This window comes from Phaseolus vulgaris, chromosome 8 (assembly GCF_051622355.1).
Source record: "Phaseolus vulgaris cultivar YP4 chromosome 8, ASM5162235v1, whole genome shotgun sequence".
NCBI classification, from domain to species: Eukaryota; Viridiplantae; Streptophyta; class Magnoliopsida; order Fabales; family Fabaceae; genus Phaseolus; species Phaseolus vulgaris.
Genome location: NC_143505.1, coordinates 42478980 through 42504378, shown reverse-complemented (window position 1 = coordinate 42504378; position 25399 = coordinate 42478980). Strand labels below are relative to the sequence as shown.

Here is a 25399-nt window from a genome sequence, read left to right as displayed (position 1 = left end):
TGGAATGTAAGGACCATTCTCAATTGAATCCCAAATTCCTTGATCAATAGATTCCATAAAGATTTTCATTCTTGCTTCCCAATATTTGTAATTCAATCCACAAAATAAAGGTGGTTTGTAGATTGAAGCACCTTCCTCAAAAGATAGTTTTCCAGCCATAGAAAAAAGATTTTTGGATCAACTTGAATAACTTTCAAGAACCAAGCTCTTGATGCCAATTGTTAAAATATATGGCTTTAAACTAGAGGGGGGGTGAATTGTTTAAAGAGAGTTTTCGCAACTTTTTCAGCCTTGAATGAAATTACTTCAAGCAAAACCTTGATTAAGAAATCAGTTTTTCAAAACATAAAGCAAAGGCACAACACTAGTAAAAACAATCGGTTGTTTTACCGAAACAATCGGTTGTTTATACCAGTTAACAAATATCAAAATTGATTTTAAAGAGTTAGGGATAGAGAGAATGCACACAGATGTTTATACTGGTTCACTCCAAATCCAGAGCTACATTCAGTCTTCTCAGAAACCCTGAGGAAATCCACTAAGCAATCACAACTTGATCACTTACACCACAACCAAGAAAGTGACCTTGAACACCTCAAGACACACACTCTTCTTGGCCAACACAGCAACACTAAGATTGTTGATCTTGATCCCCTCAAGAACACAACCAATCTTAGCAAACACAGAAACGAAACTTGTTCAGCAGAGTACAAGGATTACACTTGTTACAGAAGATAATATGAAATCAATACAAGCAGAATCCTATTCCACACACTTTGATCAATCACAAATACTAAGCAATCTCAGCTCTTTGAAAAACTCAAAAACTCTATTCAAAATCTTGTTACTCAAATCTGTTTTTCTGAATATATTCAAAGATGTTGTTTGTTATCAAATCTTAACAAACTCTTTTATTGCATTTAATGATTGGTCAAAGCATTTAAAGACTGGAGCGTAAGCAGTTAAATCATTTAAAGCTCAGTCAAAGATAAAACAGTTTTTCTGTTATGGTCCCAAAACAAACAATCGGTTGTTTCCTTGAATTAATCGGTTGTTTTGGTTCTAACAGTTCAACCATTTGAAAAACAGTTTTCAATCTTTTCTCAAAACATCTAAGTATAAACAATCGGTTGTTTCGACAAAACAATCGGTTGTTTCGACAAAACAATCGGTTGTTTTAACTTAGTTTGAGAAACAACCGATTGTTTTTCTGGTGCTTTGTTGTTTTATGCTTAAATTCTTGACTAACTGAAATTATGATCTAGATTCACACAAAAGATTTTGTTCAAGCTGAAAAGGTTTTCAAAAACCCCTCTTAAACAATTCACCCTCCCTCTCGTTTAAGGCCATATATTCTAACAACATTTACTTGACCTAGACCTCATGCGCATTAAACGCACCCCTAGGTCCACAAATATCCTTTGTTAACCCCCTTGCCTTTACGTACAAAAGGTTACCTTAATTATACCAAAACGGGTTACTTGTCCAACCGGGACCCAATCACATGGCCCAACAACCGAGTTGACCTTCCTATGCCATGCACCAAGATCCAACTACCGAGTACGGAGCCCTGAGCGCTCTAGTCCAGTACAAGTATCATTGGAGATACCATGGTTTCAAATGAGTCATTCTGCTATGGAATATCCCATTATAACGTTTTTGGGATTGACTTCTGCAAGTTACTGCACTATGATTATCATACGTAGGAAAGGATATTCTGAAAGAAGGTGATATCTATATAGGTGTTGATTATGTGTTGCATAAGGTTAGTTTGCCTTTTTCTTTTAGTTTGTTTGTTTACAAAGGCTTTCAATTTTGAAGATATTTTAGAGATGATAACATCAACATTAAAAGTTTAAAACATTGTTTTGAACATTTTTCTTCATTGATTATCCTTTCTTCATTTGCAGTTTTTCCTATCAGATAAGGAAGAAAATAAGTTGAATAAGCTAAAGTTAAGATTTTCTCATATATATTATGATAATCTTCTTAGTGTAAGTTGCCTTGGTTTATTCTAATGGATATTGTCAAGGGTTTAAAGGCGTAAAACCTGAATTTATGAATAGAAATATATCAAAGCTAAAAATTACATAGAACAAATTACACAAGTGACCTAAAAATCAACAATTCTGCAAACCTACTAAAAGCAAATATCAGAATTTCACCACCAAAACTAAATCTCAGGTCACTAAATTTGGCAACAAAACAGATGAAAAATAGTAGAAGATTTCCCCAACATTCAAAAGTTAAAAGGCACTAAGATATCCCCTTTAGGCCTATGCTCATCATTCTCCATTTTTTCTTTATCCCTCACAATATCCAAGACAATGTTGCTACAACAACGCTTAAACATTATGACAAGCACCTCCCTACCCCAAATTTAACTGCACTTAAGTATCACAATTTTACAACAAAAAATCATCACTCAAGAAAATGAAAAGTAAAAGTTGAAACATTTGAAATAAGCAAACAAGAACCCCACCACTGCCAAAAAAAGATATGGAAGTTAAACAAAAATTAATTTCAATTCCAATATTTTATCTTTAATGAGAAGAAGAAGAAAACCTAATGACCATAAACTTAAAATTGCAACGAAGAAAGAACAATACAGACACAAATTAAAACTCTAAATCAAATATGTCAAACACATATAAATAAAATTTGACATAGAAACAAAGAGATAGGGGAAGGAAGATAAACATTTTTCGGTTGCAGAGACCAATGGCGTTACTCGCAACTAAGAAATGAAGCAACAACAACGACCGAGTTTGAGTCTATGTAAATGTGATGGTGTTTAGAAATAAAAAAGGGGAGAAAAATAATATACGCCCTAAATTCAACATAAAAAACAAAATCAAAAGGTTAAAAGCAAAACCGAACTGGTCACAAAGCAAAAATTCAAAAAACAAAAAATAAGAAAAAACATAAATATTTCACACTAAAAAATCCAAAAATAGAACAACAAATCTAGTAGACAAAAATCCAAAAAAAAAGCAGAAGATTATGGAGTATTTATTATTTTTATATTTATTATTATAATGTATTATAAAGTAATTCAATTTAAAAGAATATTGAAAAGTGTATTAACAAGGTTTAAACATTGTTAATATAAGTGATGATATTTGTAAAAGAGAACATTTTTACACACTTGAACCGATCGATGTTGCAAATTGGAACCCATTCCACTAGGATTAGGGTTTTAGTTCCACTTCCCTAGTCAAAACCCCAGAAGAAGAGACAGCCAAAAACCCTCCACCCGCCATGGCACGCTTGTCCCGGTCCTCCGCACCGCGCCTCCTTTACGCGCTCTGCTCCACCGCGTCGCAGTCACCGGCGGCGTTCCTCCTGGGCGGTTCCTTCCAGCTCCGGCAGTTTTCGGCCGGTAACGCGGCGCGTGCGAAGGCGGAGAAGGATCCCTGGTGGAAAGAGTCGATGGAGCGGCTCCGCAACATCGGTATCTCGGCGCACATCGACTCCGGGAAGACGACGCTGACGGAGCGGGTTCTGTACTACACGGGTCGAATCCACGAGATCCACGAGGTGAGGGGCAGGGATGGCGTTGGCGCCAAGATGGACTCCATGGACTTGGAGAGGGAGAAGGGAATCACAATTCAGTCTGCTGCCACCTTCTGCACTTGGAAGGACTATAAGGTTTGACTTTGTTGCTGTAAACGTTACCGTCTGTTGAATTGAAGTAGTTAAACAAAGTTGGGAGAGTTTGCTATGCTCTTTGATTTCTAATTGAATTGAATTGGATTGAATTTTGAGGTGCTGTTAGTGAGGTTTTGAAGAAATAGGAGGAATTTGGACTATATGGTAACAAAGGCCTGATTGGATATATTTTTACAATAAGAACTTCTAGAATAAAAAAAATAGAAGGAAAAATTAAAATTAGTTTCTCCATAAGTTCAAATTAGCTTATGCATAAGCTAATTTGTAGAAGTTCTCACATATAGCTTCTTTCAATATTTTTAACCTGTGGGTAAGCTAATTTTAGCTTTTGGAGAACTTAATTTTCTTCTTGTTTTTCTTTGTTAGAAGTCCTTGTATGGAAAAGTTTTTTTTTTTTTTTTTTTCTGTTTTAATTTGAATGCATATACAGTGTAAAAATATTTAGAACGTCATACAATTGCAGATTGTATAGCGGTGTTCACTTTTACAATAACTAATGGTTTAAGATTCTGATTGATTGAAAAAGTGTACAAATTATTATGGTGATAATGTTTAAAATTAAGTTTCTTTATTATTTCCGATAAAATTGGAAGAGATGAAGAGTTTGTGACGTTAGTTGAGTTCAAATTGAATTTAATTTTGAACTATTGAGAAAAAAATAAAAATAAAGGGAGAATTTGGATTTCTCCATTTGAGTGCTGCTGTTGCTACTAATTTTATTATCAATATTAATTATTATGATTACTTATCAAGTTTTAATGAATTTTGAGGTGGTGGTAGTGAGGTTTTGAGGTAACAGGAATCAGAGTTTGGAATTTGGGCGTTGTTGTTATTATCAATATCAGTGTTAGTTGTGGTTATGATTAGTGATTAATTATGAAATATAAAAGATTGAAGAGTTACTCTGTCTCTGGTCGTGCATGACTAAAATGAGTGGGGAATATAGTGAAACCAAAAAATGGTGTTAAACTAAAGCAAATTGTATCCTGAAGTCAATCAGAAATGTTGAAAGTTTGATGGACAACTTGTTTTTCTTGCTTGTAGTATGCCTAGAAGGTAACTGATATATTCTTCTAGCCATTTGAGAAAACGTCTTTGTTTTTCCCTCTTTGTCTTGCATATAATTTATATTTAAAATCCTGGGAAATGTGTTGTTGCAGATTAACATTATTGACACACCTGGTCATGTTGATTTTACCATTGAGGTTGAGAGGGCTTTGCGTGTCCTTGATGGTGCCATTCTCGTTCTTTGTAGTGTTGGTGGGGTGCAAAGTCAGTCCATTACTGTTGATCGGCAAATGAGAAGATATGACGTTCCAAGACTTGCATTTATCAACAAACTTGATCGGATGGGAGCTGATCCATGGAAAGTGTTAAATCAGGTGTCTTTGAGATTTATGGAAGTCATTGTAGACAACACTATCGTTGTTTATGTACCATGTACACAATTTTAGTTATTCCCCTTGTTAGAGATATGAATTGATTATGTTAGGGATATTATTTGCTTATATTAAATTGGGAGATATGATTTGATAGAGAAATATTTTACCAAATATTTCCCATTATTAGATGTTGATTTTTGTTAATTATTTATCGTATCTCTTTTTTCATTATAAATAAGAATACTCATGTGTGTACCCAACACTGAATTCATTTCATTCCTTCTCGGTTTCTCCCTTCTCAACATGGTACCACGGGGGTACCATCCTCCGTGACCTTATCCTTCCAAGAACACCCCTTTCACTGTACCAGTGGCATTTGAGAAAGTGGGTCTTTTGAAAAAGTTGATTTTCAAATTCTTTCAAAGCTGTTTCTTTATAAACATTGGTCATAATTAAAAATCATCTGTGACTCTGTTTTTGTAAGCGGAGGCTATTCTATCTTAATATTGATTTTAGCATTATGCAAGTCATAAACTATTAATTTTAGTTTTATAATTTATTGACCTCTGGTATCTATTTTATACTAACCCTGTGTATTTTAAAAATTCTCTCAGCCTTATTTGATTTAAAATAGTTACCTTTCTGACAGCATTTTTTGTTGTTTTATTTATTTTTCAGGCTAGATCTAAGCTTCGACATCATAGTGCTGCAATCCAAGTTCCAATAGGTTTGGAAGAAGATTTTAAAGGACTTATTGATCTTGTGCAGTTAAAGGCCTACTATTTTCATGGTTCAAGTGGGTATGTTTCAAAACCTTCTGCATTTTGTGTTCCTATGATGAAGTCTCCTCTGGCATTATTCTTTTGCTTTACACTATTGCTGCTTATTGCAGTGAAAAAGTTGTTGCTGAAGACGTGCCTGCAGATATGGAAGCATTTGTGGCAGAAAAAAGACGTGAACTTATAGAAACTGTTTCAGAAGTTGACGATAAACTTGCTGAAGCTTTTCTTGGCGATGAGACCATATCAGCTGCTGATCTTCAGGTGTAGAACAATTATTTTTTTCATAGTATTTTTTGTTAAATATTTGATTCATTGAGTTGCAAATCATATTTATTCTACTAAGCTTTATCAGTTAGTTTCCTAGCCTGTTGTCTGAAAATATGGAGGACCTTGGACTGTTTGATAAGGTGATCGTGACAACTCTACTCTTCAAACCATAAAACTACAATAGGGACCAAAGGAGTAGTTGGCTGCACCCACTAACTTGTCACATGAATCAAGGGAATAGTGGTGGTGAAGTTGATGCAGAAGGTGGCATTAGGGGTAGCGCTATAGGTCGTACACACTGTTACAATGAAGATATGAGCTTAGGAGGTTAGATATTTAGATAAGATATTAAAGTAAGAGATTAAGTGTGGATAAATTTAGCACCCAAATATATATGGTAAAAATTGAGTCTGGTAGAATGCGTATAAGTTGACTCATTTATTTTCAATAAATATTTCACCCTAGCAGAGACATGCAGCGATTCTCTCTTTTGTCTTACAGTTTTTCCCCTAGCACATATCTCTCAATGTCAAAAATATTATTATCATTTAATTTTTTATTTATTGTTTATTTATAAAATTTATAAATGCATCAATTTTTAGTGGTTCTAGAAACTATTATTGTTAAACACATTATAAAATTTAAAAATTGTCATTTAATTTATATTTTATTCTACATATCTCTCTTTCCAAACACATATTCTAGAAATATTTAGGGTGTTACAAATAGCACCTTGTTAGCCTCTATCCATATCCTCCCTCAATATTTTATTTTTGAATAGTTTTATTATTGTGATTAATATTTTTGTGTGTAGGAAGCAGTTCGTAGGGCTACCTTAGCACAGAAATTTATACCAGTATTCATGGGTAGTGCTTTCAAAAACAAGGTAATCATTGAATTACTTTCCATTTGTATTTTTTTTCTGCCATAAAATGATGGAAATAATTACTTTCAGTTTGTATATTGATGCAATAGTCATTACCTTCTTTATTCCCTCCTCTTTATCTAGTTAATTCAGTGTTATTTTTTTGCCATGAGTTGACTTAATGTTGTGATTTTGGTCTAAATTAGTTTGGGTCTGTATAAGATGTTATGTTTGTAATTGAGGACTTGTTTTGGAAAACACCTTAATTAAGGGCACATATAAGTTGTTATATATTTTATTATTTCTATCTTGTATAAAGCTGAATACAAAGGGAGCCTTTATAGAAGCTACCCTTGAAAGCAAAAAGACCAAAACCCCCAAAACAGATTTACCGAAGGGGACAACTGGAAATAACAAACCAGAGAGGGAAACAATGTAACAGAAATATACAGAGAGAAAATAATTTATCTTATTTACTTTTATTCTAATAAAACAGAGTACAACTTTTTTCATATAAGTTGTAAGTTGTTTCCATAAACTATTCTGGGTAGCTTACTGAAATGAGCTAAATTTAACGAGTTGACATATCATTAGCTATTTTATATGTTTTTCCAAATGCATATACTAGTAATTATGTCACAAGTCCCGATAAGTTGCAAATAAGCTCTTTCAAATGCACCTTGAATCCATTTGAAGCTGTCTTGCCAGCAACCTAGTGTGATACTCATACAACTACCCTACTGGTGAGTGTGTATGTATGATCCATCATAAATGTCATGCAACATTGGGCTTTTTGGGTCTGATAACATTTCAGACCAAGGCCTAATATAAACTCTAATTACCTTATGACCTTAGTAATTAATAATATTATTTTTTAAATTAGCTATTATATAAATCATTCCTTTGCAGTGGTTTTGCAGTGGAATGTTTGTAGTCACATTACATTATCCTCCTCTTTTCTGAACATCTCTGATCTCCTATCTATTTATTTTTTGAAAGCTTGGAAGATTTTTTTTTTCTTTATGATGGCTTTGTTTTGTTCCAGAAATTCTCTGATACATTTTTGTTTGTTTGCCTTTTGTTAATATTCCCCTTTTGCATTTATCTATGCTAACTCAAGTACAATGTTGCTTGTATTGCTCTCTTATTATGTAACATAATGAACATTCTTTATGCTTTCTCTTAAATCGATACTCGATATTGATTGTTTAAATGATGAATATTTTGATTATCTATTCAATTCCCATGCATTCAAGATTTCATCGTACTCATGACTTGTTAGTGTTGTTACCTTCCATCTCAGTTTTAATTTTCTGTTGCTGGTACAGGGGGTGCAGCCACTTCTGGATGGTGTACTTAACTATTTGCCATGTCCAATTGAAGTTAGTAATTATGCCCTTGACCAAACCAAGAATGAAGACAAGGTACCTGATTCATTGAAAGTTGGTCTGTCTTGGTTTAATAGAATGTAGTTATTTGTGATTGTCATATATTTCAAATTAAGTTTTAATTGAAAGGCCATATTTTTGAATCATGAATTATAGATGTACTATTGAAATGATAAAATTTGCTTTGAATGTGTTCTATGTAATGAAACGTAACTCCATTCAAATAGTTAAAAAGTATGAATAGTAACATTAATGCATGCATTTAATCTTTAATAAAGAAACATAATAATGCGTGGATTGTAATATTTTATGTTACTAGCCAAGAAGAAATACAACACCAAAATAAAAATTGACATAACTGAGATTTATATCATGGTAGTAGTCAAATTGCTTTAGAGTTTTAAAATATAACTCACTACCTTTTAAAAGAAGACTAAATTAAAAATGTTTAGGATCCTCTTGATAAAAAAATTCTTTTTCAACAGAAATTAAGGTCTATAATTTCAGGATATAGTTGGGTATTGGAGGTGAGGTATGGTAACAAGGTTGGCTGTATGTGAGCTGGGAAAGAGTTTAAATTTAACAGAAGCAAATTTTACTCTGAGGGTGTGCCAAATCTCACCTAACTCTTCGTAGGGTTAGAGGATACAATTGTCATAGTGACAGCTGCGTAAATAACTGAACAGAAAAACAACTAACTGAACCACTGTCAAGTGATAGCTGTGTTACAAACTAATTGAATAACAACCCAAAAGTTAGTTGGAGAACTTCTCTTTTATGAAATATGCACACACCAGGCTTTGATGCAACCTGCTTGTATTCTTTCCATAACATTTGCTGAATGAAATAACATTTGTGGATAATATGACTGATTCCTGCAAACTCATGATCTGGAGATTTACAGTCATATCGGTTTGTGATATGCCTGCATGTTTCAGTTACTTTTTCTTATCTTGCTTGTTATTGGGTCATTGTAATTTTCTATTTTTATTTAGGTTGAGTTGCCTGGAAGTCCTGACGGGCCACTTGTGGCATTGGCTTTCAAGTTGGAGGAAGGGCGGTTTGGTCAGTTAACATATCTAAGGTACCTGTCACAGTAGGAGGCTCTTAACCCATTTCAAACCATTTTTCAGCTTATCGTCTGTTTTCAATTTATGTTAACCTACATTATATATAAGTTAATTGTCCTTGTTTTTTTGGCTGAAGAATATATGAGGGAGTAATTCGGAAGGGTGATTTTATTGTTAATGTAAACACTGGCAAGAGAATCAAGGTAATTTTATAGCTCTTCACTGTTCTAGCTTGAGCATTTCTAAGTCTTCATCATGAGTGTTTTGCCCTGTGAACCTGATTTTCTGTCTCTATGTCCTATATTCATGTTTTGTTTTTTCTCTCCTCGTGTTCATTTCCATTCTAAAAATAGGTACAAGTCCATTGAGTATTTTATTCAAGATATTTTTTGAAGACCATTCTACAATAGTATTAGTTCAAATATTTTTTGTTGTTTCAAAATATTACTTTATTTTAATTTTAAAGGAAATCCTGTTAGTTCATGGTTTTAAATCTTAAAGACTAAGTGCATGGATTGAAACTTTTACTAGATACTGTCATACTAGCATTATGGACTAATTTTTGAAGGAACTCATCCTACACAGGAAGGTATTTTATTGAATTTAACCACACATCTTACAATGAACCTCCCTGCATGTTCTTGTTCGAGGATGTTTGGATTTCTCTTCCTTTTTTCTCGGATTTTTTTTTGTATGTCCAAAGACAGGCAATTAATAAGTGGTCTGTATTAGAGATCCTTGAAAAACTAAGCAGTGCAACAAATATTGGTCCTTGCCTTAGTTTTTATATGAGGCAGGATACATAATAAAATGCAGTACAGTATCTTATTAGTAAGATTAGGTGCATGTCTCTTTTCTTGCATTGCATTTCAAGACTATTGTGAAATTGTGTCTGAATCCTTTCTTCTATCTAATGTAGGTTCCACGCTTGGTTCGGATGCATTCTGATGAGATGGAGGTTTGTTTTCAAAGTTTCAGTATTCCTATTGAATTGAATGCTCCTGGAAAAGTTTTTATTTATTTATTTATTGAACATAGACTGGTGGGGTTTTGTCACTTGTCTCTTGGCCATTTTCTAACAAGTTCTAATTGGGTTTTCTAACAATCTGCTGCAGGACATTCAAGAGGCTCATGCTGGGCAAATAGTTGCTGTATTTGGTGTTGATTGTGCATCAGGTTATTCTTTTATCTTTGGTTTAACCTATACATTTCTTAAATTTATATTGCTCCTGTTTTGTAATTTATTTTTGCTAGGTGTTTGCCAAATCTTTTGATGGTGCTTTATATATCATCAAATCATCATTAAAAGAGGGATTATATTTTTATTGGAGAATAAATTTCACCTGTAAGGATGAAAAAAAAACTGAAAAAATGCAACACATGTATTGTGAAAGAAGAGTAAAGTGACAGAATTGATGAAAAACTGAGATCTTTCTAGCTTGCATACTGAAATAAACTTTTGCATCCCCATTCTCTGTAATGATGAAAAGATCTCCACTGGATGCCCATAAGCAATACCCAATCTCATGACATGGTAAGACCAGGAGGTGTCCTTAACATATTGGCGGTGTTCTCTAACAATGTACAATAGAACACTGTAAACCACACACCACAAATCTAATTCTGGCCCTTACTCTTGTTATAGCCATACAGTCTTTGAAATGTATTAAAATGAAAGTACGCATTTCCACCAATAATACCTATCAAATAGCAGTAGTTTTCAGTTCTAGATTGCTGATAAATTCCACGGTGCTTGACAACTTTGACATTTTTACTACTTTTAATTGATTGATAGTTATTAAATTAGTAAATATTGAATTTGATAAGAGTTTTCACTTTGACCTTTGTGTTGAATCACCTTGTGTGTCTGCCCCTGTCAGCCGAATGCAGAATGATACAATATAGAATTACATGTTTAATCACTTTCTCTATATGCTACTCCATTTATTCTTTTTGTATCATTTTTTCCCTTTTTTGTGGGAATCTATCGTCTACATCATTGAATATTAGTTAGCAGTGTTTTTTTAACTAAATCTTCTAGTGTTTTTTGGATTATATAAGCTGAAGATGTGTTGTTGGGGCTGTCTCTTTCCATTCATTATTAATTTCTGGCTGTATTTTTGTTTCATTTTGAATATATTTGCTTAACATTTGTCTTGGTTATCAGGAGATACTTTTACCGATGGTTCAGTTAAGTACACAATGACTTCTATGAATGTTCCTGAGCCAGTGATGTCGTTAGCTGTTCAGCCGGTATCTAAAGATTCTGGCGGACAAGTGAGTAATGTATTTTATGTAACACATCAACCCCCTGTTCCAGCTTTGAGGTTTATCACATGATTGGTTTTCCCGTTGAATTTCTTATAGTTTTCGAAAGCTTTGAATCGGTTCCAAAGGGAAGATCCTACTTTTCGTGTTGGCTTGGACCCGGAGAGTGGGCAGGTTATCTTTAATTCTTTTATCCTTCTCTTTCAAGTAGCAATGACATTATTCTCATCTTGATATTAGTAAACTTCTGTTGTTAGACAATCATTTCTGGAATGGGAGAATTGCATTTAGATATCTATGTTGAACGCATAAGGAGAGAGTACAAGGTACCATTTTCCTCCACATTGCTTTCTTGTTGATGCTGTCCAAATATTTGCTTTTTCTGCTGTTTAATATTTGTATTTACCTGTTAAGGTTGATGCTTCAGTTGGAAAGCCCCGTGTTAACTTCAGAGAAACTGTTACTCAACGTGCTGATTTTGATTATTTGCATAAGAAGCAAAGTGGAGGGCAAGGTCAATATGGTCGGGTAATTGGGTAGGTATTGATTCAACATTGCTGTTTTGTTTTATGTAAATATTATCTGTTTTCAGATAAATTTATTTACGCACGTTGGGCCAGTATTCCATATATTCCCAACTTCTAACATGTGTTTGAACTTTGAACTCTTTTTGGCTAACTTTATTATTCTTTGTTCCTTTTTCATGCACTCATTAAAATTGTAAAATAGTTATTGAGGGATTATAAATTTTAAACAGGGATTTTCTTAGTCAGATATGCCCCTTTTGTATAAACAAAACACCCTTAGTCCCTAGCACAATAAGTTCCCTCTGACAATTTAAAATCATGAGTATACTTGCAAACTCGTATGACTCAATGAGTTTGGAGGAGAAGGTGAGGTGACTTGCACGGCAGATCGTGACCTGCCCGAATTGGAGCAAGTAGGTGTGCTGCCAGGTGAATCGGAGGATCGTTGGACTGTCTTCTCCTACTTGTATCCTTTTCTGCTATGGTGGTTTAGTAAGCAAATAAAAAAGAACCCCAAAAAACCAACTCCCGAAATAAACCACAAGCATCGCTGGCCACCGCTCGCACTCTCCACCATTGTTTTTGCCACCACTCTCTTGCTTGTGTCGACCAGCTCGCTCTCACTTCCGTTGTTCCTCTCTGTTCTCTGTTTATATTTTTAATCTGTTCTGCTCCTTGCTGCCTTGTTTTATAATGGCATAAAGCAGTTACAATTTTATATTAGTTATTTTATGCATGACCATTTTATGAATTATGAACCTATTTTTATTTGTGTTATGTATTGAATATTATTTTTCATATACTAGTAACTCTTACGAGTTGAGTTACGAACCTCGAGTTTAACAACATTGCCCTCTTAGCTTCTCTATGGTGCTTGCTTATTTTTGAGTTATTATTGGCTTGGATTTTTAGAAAATGTCAAATTGTGCTCATTTGGTGTTGATTTCTATTTATCTTGTGTCAAGATTGTTAAACTATATGAAAGAGTGAGACATTGAGTTGAAACCTTATAGTTTATGATACATAATGTATTATTTATATTAAGAAAAAACTATCAGTAAATACAATAAATAGAATATATTTAATAATAAATATATGATACAAGAATAAATAAAAATGTTTTTAATGATATATATTTTTATTATACAGGAACCGCTTCTTATTTCTATAATTATGACAAAGATATTTGGAAAATGTCTTAAACTCAGCTCATGTGCTCCTTTCTTGTTTAAAGAAATCACCACATAAAAAAACTTATGAATTATTATTGTGAATCTTAATACAAGTATAATTGAATATTTTTTAACATGTAGACTCTTGTATTTACTGTACTGTCCCTGCGTTGTATAAATAAGTTTTTTATGCTGATAATTTTTGAAGTGATATATCCCACTTTTACCTGTTTGCTTTAGTCTATGTAGTTGGTTTTACGACAATATTGTATCCTTTAAATTTGTTGGGGGCTTTTGATTTGTTAACGGGTTCACAAAATTCTTCAGTATGTGGTTCTGGTAATGGGTATGTGACCCAATTTTGTTAAAATCGCGAGTATACTTACATACTTGCACGATTCAGCGAGTTTGGATGGCAGATCAAAATCAGAGGGGATTGAAGGAACGCAGAATCTCCTCAATCCTCTACTCGCCTCGTGAACGACCATTTTTGGTTAAAAAAATGATGCTTTGCTGCCCCATTGGTCCAAAATAAGGCCCAAAATGTGATGCTCTGTTAGGTTAGTAAGAAATCTGAAACGAAATCCACGAACCTTCAGTTGCTCTTACTGCTGCTGCGCGTCTCTGTTTATTTTTCTAATGTGTTTTGCTCCTTGCTGCCTTGTTTTATAATGGCAGAAAGCGGTGCTGCCTTGTTTTATAATGCATCAAGCAGTGACGATTTTCTAATATGAAGGATTTATTTTTATTTGTGTTATGTATTGAATATTATTTTTCATATACTAGTAACTCTTACTAGTTGAGTTACGATTCTCTAGTTATGATTTTTTATCTCCTTTTAGATCTTCTTACTAACAACATTGATGTGACCTTACAAAGTATTGGTATGAGGGGATATAGATAGTCGATAGGCAATTTGAATTTACAAATTAGTACAACCAACTTTTTTATCATCTTAATAGTTATAAATTATATACATAAAGTATTATTATAAAGAGAAGTGCTCATTGCTCTTAAATGGTGGTGCCATGGTGAATGTTTTTGCCAATTGCCTGGTGCAATTTGTGAAGGGAGGCCCACTATGGCTGTGCCATAGGCTACAATGGCATGTTTGTATGACAGAGTTTTGTCTTCCACCATCTGCCATTAATAAGGTAACATTGAAAGTACTGTACAGAGCTCTATAGCAGCACTCTTCAAGAAAACAAAATAGCAGCATTTACTTTCAGCTTCCATTCCCATCTTCTTTTACTATGCCTAGCCTAACCACTGCCCTGCCTTACACCTTTCTCTTTCCACTGCCTGCCATCTTTCCCATTCATGAACAATTCGGTTAACAATCTTTTTCACTCAACGACGAATTTGGACACCTCAGTTGACAAACCACAGATTGGTATTCACTAATCAATACATGGTTCTCTACTGGCCTGAGCCGATTATGTTTCTTTGGGCCTTATTATTTATAACTAAATTCCTTCCTGGTCTAACATCCAATACTTCCTTTTGTTCTGTATGTCTATTCCCTTTCAATACATTATTGACTTGCAAAAAATAAACATGGTTTAAAAGGAGGGCATTTAAATTGAAACTTGTAATCTTTGTTTATGTATTTTTTTCAGATGTGAGTGACAATACTTGTGATGTGAGGCTTGTGTAAAAAGATTGGATTCTCATTCCATAAGATGAGCAGTCAAAATATTTATATCATGATATCATAATGTGGTAAAATAATTGTCACGGTAGTACACAATGCTCAAGAATTGCTCTTGGCAAATGTGGCCAACAAATTGCATCAATTGGGACTGTGTTGTAGACTATGTTCATGCTTGATATGAATTATTTCCTACTTGCTTGGCACCTAATTTTATCTTGTACATATTTTACCTTTTTCTTGTGAGCTTTGAATGAGTCTATATTATACTTGTGATATATTACTTAGAAAAAACTGTGTTTCTCGGTAAATATACTTAAATATAATTTAGAACATCTGCATGGAATTGGAAAGTCTGTTTATGATGTTTTACACATGAACAGATTGTTGATATATGTTATGTTTGGTAAATTCTTATAACTTTTCAATTTTGTAGAAACTATTTGTGGTTCCATTTCTTCTGTGATCCCCCATATATTTCTTGATGTGTACTCTATTCAACGTATTTGCAGGTATATTGAACCACTCCCTGCAGGGTCATCAACTAAGTTTGAATTTGAAAACATGCTTGTTGGTCAAGCTATTCCATCAAATTTTGTCCCCGCAATTGAGAAGGGTTTCAAAGAAGCTGCCAATTCGTGAGTACAATACTAATGTTTGCGTAATCATGTATTCTAAGGTCTAACTTCAAAGATCATTTGTGATTTGTCATGTAGTGTGTTGTCCTCTATCAAATAACAATCTACATTTTTGTTTGGTTTAACACAATTTGGTCCTTCTTGTATGATTAAACATATATTTGTTATGGCAACTCAATTTCTCTCTTCCATACAGTGGTGCCTTAATTGGACATCCAGTTGAAAATCTCCGAGTTGTCTTGACAGATGGTGCTGCTCATGCTGTTGATTCCAGTGAACTTGCGTTTAAATTGGCTTCTATCTATGCTTTTAGACAGGTCCTTCCATTTCTGTTATCCATATTTCTTTATAAATAACAATTCACACATTCTCCCTGTAATCATCTGTTGATTTCTTCCCATGCGATGGTATGAATCTTTGATAATTCATAGTGTCATATTTTGTAACAGTGTTATGCAACTTCCAGACCAGTAATATTAGAACCTGTTATGCTTGTTGAGCTGAAAGTACCAACAGAATTTCAGGGAGCTGTTGCTGGTGACATCAACAAGTGAGGGTTATACTTTTTTTAATGGATAGTGTGGTAAATTTTCAGAATTCTGACATACTTTTGTAACTCATGTAAAGGAGAAAAGGTGTAATTGTTGGAAATGACCAGGAAGGAGATGATTCTGTCATTACTGCTCACGTAAGTACCTCACATGTCTCTTTAAAAGTATTTTTGCTTTTAACTACTTTGTAGTTAGGTATTGTTGACCAATGGAGAAACATCAGTAGCCTTATCCCACTAGATGAGTACATGGATCACATTTTCAGGAATATTATTCACCATGAAATTTCTTTTAATAATTTCATCTAGTGTCCTTGGTTGCATTTATCCCTTTTCACATGGTGCGAACTACTATCCTTATTTGTCCCTTTAGTCTCCTTTGCACATCTTTAATAACTTTTTTGTCATCTTTTTCTTGGATAAGTCTCACACCAACATCTATCATAAGATACAATAATTTTGTTTCTTGTCCATCTTAATTTATTGGTTTTTGCTACTTTCACTCGTGTGCATTGGAAATATTCTTCTTGAACTTAATTTATTTTCTTAGAGTTGTTCTTTTGAATGGGGATTTGTCCTGCTCTTTCTAATCACAATTTGAAGGAAAACCAATGAATACAATACGTTCAAAATCCTGATAATTTTCTTTGATAGTTTATTATCATTAAAACTTGATCTTAGAAAGGGCTTGACTTCAACAATATTTTCTTAGATACCAAAATCTCATTCAATATCTTAGTAAGCTAAATAATTTTCTGTTTTCCTACACATTTTTAAATGTCAATAGGAATATCACTGGGATTAGTGTTGTTAAAATTGTGAGTATACTCGCATACCCCATGATTTAGCGAGTTTGGAGGACAAGTCGAGTTAACTTTGAAGGAAGATTGGAATAGGAAGGGAACAAAGCAAATTGTCGCGCGGCTCGTTGGATCAAAGGATGGCCATAACTTATTGGTGGATCGGAAGTGAACAACCATTATTGGTAAAAGAAAAATGGTGCTTCGCGGCACGCTGGCGTAAAACATTCCAAAACGTGATGCTGTGTTAGGTTAGTAAGAAATCCCAAAACAAAACCCACAAACCTTCACTCGCTCTCGCCACCACTTGCCCCTGCTACTGTCGCTGTCGTGCTCACCACTGTCACTAGCGTTGCACTTCGCAATCGGGTTCGCAGTTGCACTCGTGTTTGCTACTTCTCAAAGCTGTCCTATCCGCATCTGCCTTTGTTTGCTATCACTTGCTCTATCTGCTGTTCGTCAATGCTTGTGCTTGTCGCTGTTGTTGCCGCTCGCTTCGCTCTCAATCATTGTTCTCCTTGTTTATCTTTTATGTGTTTTTCTCTTCTCTTCTATTGTTGGGTGGGTGCCTTGTTTTATAATGGCAACAAGCCTTGGATAGTTTAATTGTATTAAACATCTATGAATTTATTAGTTGTTTTATGCATCAACATTTTATGAATTATGAACCATTATGAACCTGTAATCTTATGAGTTGAGTCTTTTATCTCCTTTCTGATCCTCGAGTTTAACAACATTGATTGAGACTGATAGTCTTACCATTATCCATCCTCCTCAAGGCTTAATTCAGTTCTCTATCTTGAATTCTTTTATGGTAACCTAAACTTTGTTTGTCTTTTGGATTTCTTACTCTTCAGTAATACAAGCTGATTCTTGCTCATCATGAAAAAACTTATAGAAGTAGGTTTCCCATCTCTTTTTGTTATCGTGCTATATAGCCAATTTTTTCTTCATCCACAATACGTTTTACTTCGCATCTCTTGATTTCCTACCCTATTTTTGACAATAAATTTTGTTCCAGGATCTTGGTAAGACATCTTGAAAGCTTTAGATTGTGCTTCTCATATCTTTTTTTTGTTTCATTTTACTTTAGAAAAATACAAAAGAATGAGGAATGAATGAGAGTGATTTTCCCTCTCTTAGGTTCTCATATTATAATAACTTTTTGGGGATAACGGGTACAATGTATGAGAGAAGAGAAAAGGGTAGGAAAATACATATCTAGGAACTAGGTACAATACAACACATCACAGATCAGCTTTCAATAATTTCTACTTAAGACAACTTATTCTAACACTCCCCTTCAAGCTGGAACATACAAAGTGTATGTGCCAAGCTTGGAACAAATAAACTCAACCCGAGCTCCTCTTAAAGGTTTTGTGAATATATATGCAAGTTGATTATTTGATTTGACAAACTGAATGCAGATTGCTTTGGACAACAACTTTTCTCTAATAAAATGACAATCAATTTTTGTGTTTATTCCTCTAATTAAATAATGGAATGGAAACAATGTGGAGAGCAACTTGGTTATCACAATACATCTCCATTTGTTGAATCTCACAAATTTAATTTTTAGAGGAATTGACTTACCCATATAAACTCATAAGTGAAGAATACCATTGTCCTATAGGTTCAATAGGCAATAACATTTTGTTTCTTGCTTTTCCAAGAGATAATATTTCTCTAAAGAAAACACGATATCTTGTAGTAAAGCGTCTCTCCATAGGAGAACCAACCCAATTGCCATCACAATCTCTAGAGATTTGTGTCTTTCATCTTCTTAAAGTAGTTCTTGTGTGGAGCCTTTTTGAGATCCCTTAGAATGCGAATGACAACATTCCAATGATCAACACAAGGATTCTGCTTGAATTGACTCAACACCAATTTGCAAAGACATATCTAGTCTTGTAATGGTAAGTAGAGGTGGCGATGCGGGTGGGCCCGCCTCGTGCAAGGAGTGTGGGTTCATTTCACTGACCCGCCCTACATAAGAGGTAACCCACGGGCATGTGGGCCAGCTCGCAAAATTGTTTTATTTTTCAAAACTTAAAATGTTTCATTAATTATAAAAAACTTATTCCTACTACTGAAAAATTAGATTTTTATCCCCGTTTCAATTCATTCAATTAAGATAAAAATACAAATTTAAGTATGAGGGTTATTAGAAGGTTTGATTTAAAATAATTAAAATTTTACTTTGCATTTATTTTTCCTATATATGTATGTAAATGTATAAGAATATCTTATCAAAGTTTTGTTATAAAATATTTTAATGAAAATGACTAATTTTTTAACTATTCTATTGAAATCTCTATATTATTTTTTTTATTAACAAATTTTAAATATAAGACTTTACTTAAAACTAAATTCACTGCCACTCTTCATACTAAATCCATGGCTCAACTAAAGGCCTGGTCCTGGGTAACCTCTAAAGTCCCTTGTGCTTGTTTTTCCTTTTTTGACTGGTGTCTGATTTCCCTAGTTTGTATGTATTCGATTAAACATAAGTGATTTATATAGGTTGGTCAATCTGTATTTGTTCTAGTAGGAAGTTAGTGACAAACTTCTGGGAAGAGGGGTTGTTCGTTTCTGTGCGATTTTGTACATGGGTTGGATCACCCTTAAAGTGGTTCTTATTTATTTATTTTTTATTGTTGATAAAAAAAAACTAACTCATTTAAATGATTAAAGTATTTTTTTATAGTAGATTAAATTCAATGTGTTTAAATAAAATAAAATAAATGTTACACCGCAATAATGGGCGAATGAAGTGTGATTTTTTTTACAAAAAAAATTAAATAATTATTTTTTATTTATGTGGGTCAACGTGCCAACGTGCGCCGTCCCGCTGTTGGCCTGTGTGGGTTGCAGGTTATGCAGGGCGGGTCAGCGGGCTAGATTAGTAGGCCTACTTCGCGATTTTTGGTAGCAGGCTGTGGGCCGGCCCATATGGCCTGCTCCGCATTGCCATCCGTAATGGTAAGACAAATAAGTTTACCAACCAGTCTTCTATAATGCTTCTCCCTGTTCTATCATTAATTTCTGATTTGGATCCATAGGACAATCCACCGAGTTAATATCAATCATACTGATCTCTTAAAGGATGTAAAGAGCATACTTCCTTTGAGAGATTACAACTCTTTCCTTTGATTGGGCTACTTCTATGCCAAAAAAATATTTGAGACTTCCAAGATCCTTGGTCAAAAAACGATTGCATGTGTATTCTTTTAATTGAGATATTTTAGTAGCATCATTCCCGGTAGTGACTATATTGTAAATATACACTATTAAGTGCACACATTTTCCATGGGAGGTGTGACAAACATAATGATTTACCTCATTGCATTCCAACCCAAATTCTTGAACATTGTGGCTAAACTTTTCAAACAAAGCATGTGCAAATTATTTTAGATCATAGAAAGAGTGGTGCAACTTACAAAACCAACCAAACCATACTCCCCTTAAGAGACAAACCCAAGAGGAAAAGAAACTAACTTTGATGCCATAGAAGACCCAATGACAACCACTTATCTAAGAGGAACTAGCTCCAATGTTTTGTTATGTTCAAGAGGCTGCATTTAAGTGATCATGGCTTGTCGCCATCCAAGAAGATCAAGTGCTTATGTCACAATTGTTAAAAATAGTAATAGATTTTCCATGGGAGGTGTGACAACAAAGAACATAATGATTTGCCTTGGTGTGTTCCAACCCAAATTCTTGAATAATGTGGCTAAACTTGCCTAACCAAGCATGTGAAGATTGTTTGAGATCATAGGAAGAGTGGTGCAACTTACAAACCCAACCAAACCATACTCCCCTGAAGCAACAAACCCAAGAGGAAGAGAAACTAACTTTAATGCCATAGAAGACCCAATGACAACCACTTGTCTAAGAGGAACTAGCTCCAATGTTTTATTATGTTCAAGAGCCTGCATTTAAGTGATCATGGCTTGTCGCCATCCAAGAAGATCAAGTGCTTATGTCACAACTGTTAGAAATAGTAATAGATTTTCCATGGGAGGTGTGACAACAAAGAACATAATGATTTGCCTTGGTGTGTTCCAACCCAAATTCCTGAATAATGTGGCTAAACTTGCCGAACCAAGCATGTGAAGATTGTTTGAGATCATTGGAAGAGTAGTGCAACTTACAAACCATACTCCCCTTAAGCAACAAACCCCTTAAGAAACTAACTTTAATGCCATAGAAGACCCAATGACAACCACTTGTCTAAGAGGAACTAGCTCCAACGTTTTGTTATGTTCAAGAGCCTACATTTCAGTGATCATGGCTCGTCGCCATCCAAGAATATCATGTGCTTGTGTCACAATTGTTAGAAACAGTAATAGAAGAGATAGAAGAAATGGAGACAGAATAGGAAGGAAACAACCCGTGGTAGCTAGGACATTATAAATAGGATGAGGATTCCGGGTAGAGCAAGTACCTTTGCAAATGACAATGAGCAAACTTCAGTCATGATGAGCAGGAGCAATGGTATTAAGTGATGATCAAGAAGGACCTGTTACTCACCGTGGACTAGGCATTTGGTTCCTGTGTTGATAGGTAGTAAGCGGTGGTGACAATGGTTTAGGAGGATTATGAACGGTATTTTGGTTGTTAGCCGTAGAAGAAATGAAAAAATCAAATAAGGGAAGAGGTAGGATATGTTAGAAATAATTAGTATCCTATTTAGAACGAGGAAAGATGGGAGTGTTAAAAACGACATTGGTAGACATATAGTAGGGGTGGAAATGCAGGTGACCCGCCTTGTGTTTGGCTTGCAAAATGCGGGTCAGGTTGGCCCACCCTGCGTAAGGAGTTAGGTTTATTTCTCTGGCTCGTCCCGCATAAGAGGTAGGTCGCGGGCTAGTCTGTGTAAGATTTTTTTTTTTAAATTTAAATTTCATTAATTATAAAAAAAATCTATTTCTACTACTAACAAATTAGAATTTCATCATTGTTTCAATTCATTCAATTAAGGTCAAAATATATGAGGGTTGTTAGAAGGCTTGATTAAAAATAATTTAATTTTTTTTTTCATCTATTTTCTCGCTATATGTATCTAAATGTATTAGAGTATCTTATCAAAGTTTTGTCACAAAATATTTTAGTGAAGATGACTAATTTTTAACTAGTATCTTATTGAAATCTTTTTTTTTTTTTAATTTTTTAAATATAAGACTTTCCTTAAAATTAGAATCATTGTCACTCTTAATATTAACTTCTTTAGATGATTAAAATAAAACATTTATTTTTTTATTACATTAAATTTAATTTGTTTAAAATAAAATAAAATAAAGGTCTCACAACAATAATGAGTGAGATATGATTTTTTTTTGCAGAAAAATAAAATAATTATTCTTTATTTAGGTGGGTGAACGAGTCAACCGCTCGTCCCATAGTTGGCCTGTGCAAGCTGCAGGTTAAATGGGTTGGGCCTAAGCGGGTTTGTGAGCTAGATTAGTGAGGCTGACCAATGCTTTTTGGTACTGGGCTACGATCTAGCCCACATGGTCCGTCCCGCATTGCCCTCACTAACATATAGTTGGTACATCGATATCCTTTTTTAAGTCAAGAATAACCTAAGAGGACACGCTCGATGGCTCTAGTTGAGAGTTTATCTAAACTCCTGAAGACATATCATGGACAAAAGATACATAATTGAAAATAGATGGAGAAATATGAGAGAGAGGTTCCTTTGCAAATAGAATGGAGTAGGGATCTTTATTGCCAAAAGGAATTTTGTTAATGAGAAAATAGATTGTTAGGATGGAATCACCCGAATAATGAACATGCATATTTGCATCAAACAATAAGGTGCGAATAGTTTCAACTGTGTCTATTTTTTCCTTTTTGCTATACAATTTTGCTAAGCTAGATTGATGCAAAATCTCGTGCTTAAAGAGTTGAGATAAATTAGAGGAAAAGTATTCTTTTGCATTATCGCTTAGTAAGATTTTGATTATTTTTCCAATTTGGTTTATGATTTCACTAAGGAAAAACATAAAAATAGACAAAAGTTCAGAATGATCTTTCATTAGATAAATCCAAGTACATCAAGAAAACTGATCAATGAATGTAACAAAATATCTAAAATCAAAAGATGGCACACAACTTGACCCCCAAATGTCATAATGGATGATAGAAAAAGCAGAGTTACATCTAGAATTAGAATGTTTAGGAAAAAAAGACTTGGCATGTTTTTCTAATTGACATGTTTTCCTAAGATTATTGTAAAGTTCAACGATTTACCTATTTGACTCAAAGAAATGAGACTATAGGGACTAGCTGGAATAGAAAGAATAAAAGTTAAGTTTAAAGGTTGACCAATTCCTTCGAAAGCTATTTCAGATTCGTTGGCTAGGATTACGAAATGATGTGCTTTAGGAAAGGAGAGAGAAGAGAATAGATAGATATTGCCGGAAATAAGATTAAATGCACCTAACTCAATTATCCATGGATTTTGACTCATACATTGTTAAATGTGAGTTGTTGACAAACTGGAAGTTGTAGATGATTGTGCTAAGTTGTTGGATTTCAACCTCATATTCCTGATATTGTTCATTAGAGAACTTTGGCTCAAAACCTTTAGATATGGACTTTGATATTAAATGATAAGCTACCAAAAACTCTGGGAACCCACCCTCAAAACATACCTTCTAAGGAGAGATATCCAAACAGTTGAATAGTTCAACGGATATCCCTTACTACCAGATGGACATGTGCCCCCATGACACCCAAGTCTCTTCCACCACACACTTCCAACACATTTAGTTCTTCAAGACACATAATCCTCTCAATCATGGACTTTTTAAGTATCTGTTGGAGCAGGGTAATGAATATTTTAATATTGGATGGAAAGGAAGCATAAACTTATATTTCTCAAGCGAGAAGTCTTTTTTTATGATGGCCATTCACCTTGTGCTAACACTTATATCGTTTGGAATGTTTACATACATATGCATTGTTAGTGTACATGGCCATGAATGTTAACATGTTTTGGTGGCATCAAGAATCACGTAAGACCCTGGAGCACGCTTCAGTAAAATACGACTTTGGTTCTTGATATGATTCTAGATGATCCCCTCTGAAATCTAAATATGCCAACTAGCCGTGATAGTTTCTAACATGAAGCCTCGATACTATTAATTAGTTGCTTTATCTTTAAACTACAGTTGAGAGCATTCTCTAATGTATAGATTCAATTATGAGGTTAACGGGGCCATTCGGAAAAAATTGTTATTTCCGAAGATTGTACGTCTCCTTTACAATGATTATTTACTGGTTTTATTTGATATATTATGTTTGTTTGAAATATATATGTAGTGTGTGAACCTATAGTCATAACTTTCATTTGTCATGGCTAAATAGGTTGTTATTAATTATTTCAGGTCCCTCTTAACAATATGTTTGGGTACTCGACAGCTCTTCGCTCAATGACACAGGTGAATAAGACGTGACTCGAGAATATTTCATGTTTTAATGTTAATTTATATTTGATTTTTAATTTCCCGTTGTTTCTTTAATAACTGCAGGGTAAAGGTGAATTCACAATGGAGTACAAGGAACATTCATCAGTTTCTAATGATGTACAGACGCAATTGATAAACGCGTACAAGGGCAACAAGGCAGCTGAATAATCAGCTTTTGTCGATGTGCACGGTCAAAATATTTATGACAATCATTTATCCAAAAAGCTGGACAATAATATATAGATAAGGTTTGTTTCATTTTATTTGGCTCAACCAATTTTGGAAAGGAAATAAAAGTTGCTGTAATTGTGATCCGGTAGTTAAATGGTACTGTACTTGTAGATGAGGATGAAGATGCTCGTATTTGAGCTATTAGATATGTAATTTTATGTTCATTCCATTCCCGAATTTTGTACTAGTTACCAATTTGGTTTTAGGGAAGGAGTTGGAGAGGGAACGAAACAGTGGGGTGGTCCCAGAAAAAAGAAACCCTTTTACCAGTGATATTTTTGGGAGCCTGGCCTTTAATTTTATTTTTAATGTTTTAGTAAGAAGTTCAAATGTTTGGTTAGATTAATTTTATTATTAGTATTATTATAAATTGTTTTGATACAATTTATTTATTCTTTTCACTCGTAAGCAATCAGGCCAATTTTTTATTTCTTTCCCTTCAATGTAAATCTTTCTTTGTCTTCCTGTTACATCGCATCGTGTTGGCTTGTAAATTTAGAAGTGTAGATCAAGTTTGCCAAGCCCCATGTTAGGTATTAAAGGAATGAAGCCAGGTAGATTGATTTTTTCCCTTGTAGAAAATAAATAGTAGGAAATGAACACGTGGATGTAGAATTTTAGGTTGTATGTTATATGTAAGATTTCAGGATCAATGCTACTT

General features: G+C 34.1%; 1 protein-coding gene across 1 annotated transcript; it reads left to right on the top strand.

Moving 5' to 3' along the window:
• The first annotated feature begins 2955 nt into the window (after positions 1–2955).
• LOC137823598 (elongation factor G-1, mitochondrial) lies at positions 2956–25013 on the top strand. Its single transcript, XM_068628801.2, has 20 exons — positions 2956–3651; positions 4833–5054; positions 5733–5854; positions 5947–6097; positions 6918–6989; positions 8297–8392; positions 9352–9440; positions 9563–9629; positions 10346–10384; positions 10542–10602; positions 11594–11703; positions 11794–11868; positions 11952–12020; positions 12109–12230; positions 15557–15682; positions 15879–15999; positions 16132–16232; positions 16310–16370; positions 24427–24480; positions 24571–25013. The coding sequence occupies exons 1-20, from the start codon at positions 3262–3264 to the stop codon at positions 24673–24675; spliced, it is 2253 nt and encodes a 750-aa protein (XP_068484902.1). The 5' UTR covers positions 2956–3261; the 3' UTR covers positions 24676–25013.
• Positions 25014–25399: the final 386 nt, after the last annotated feature.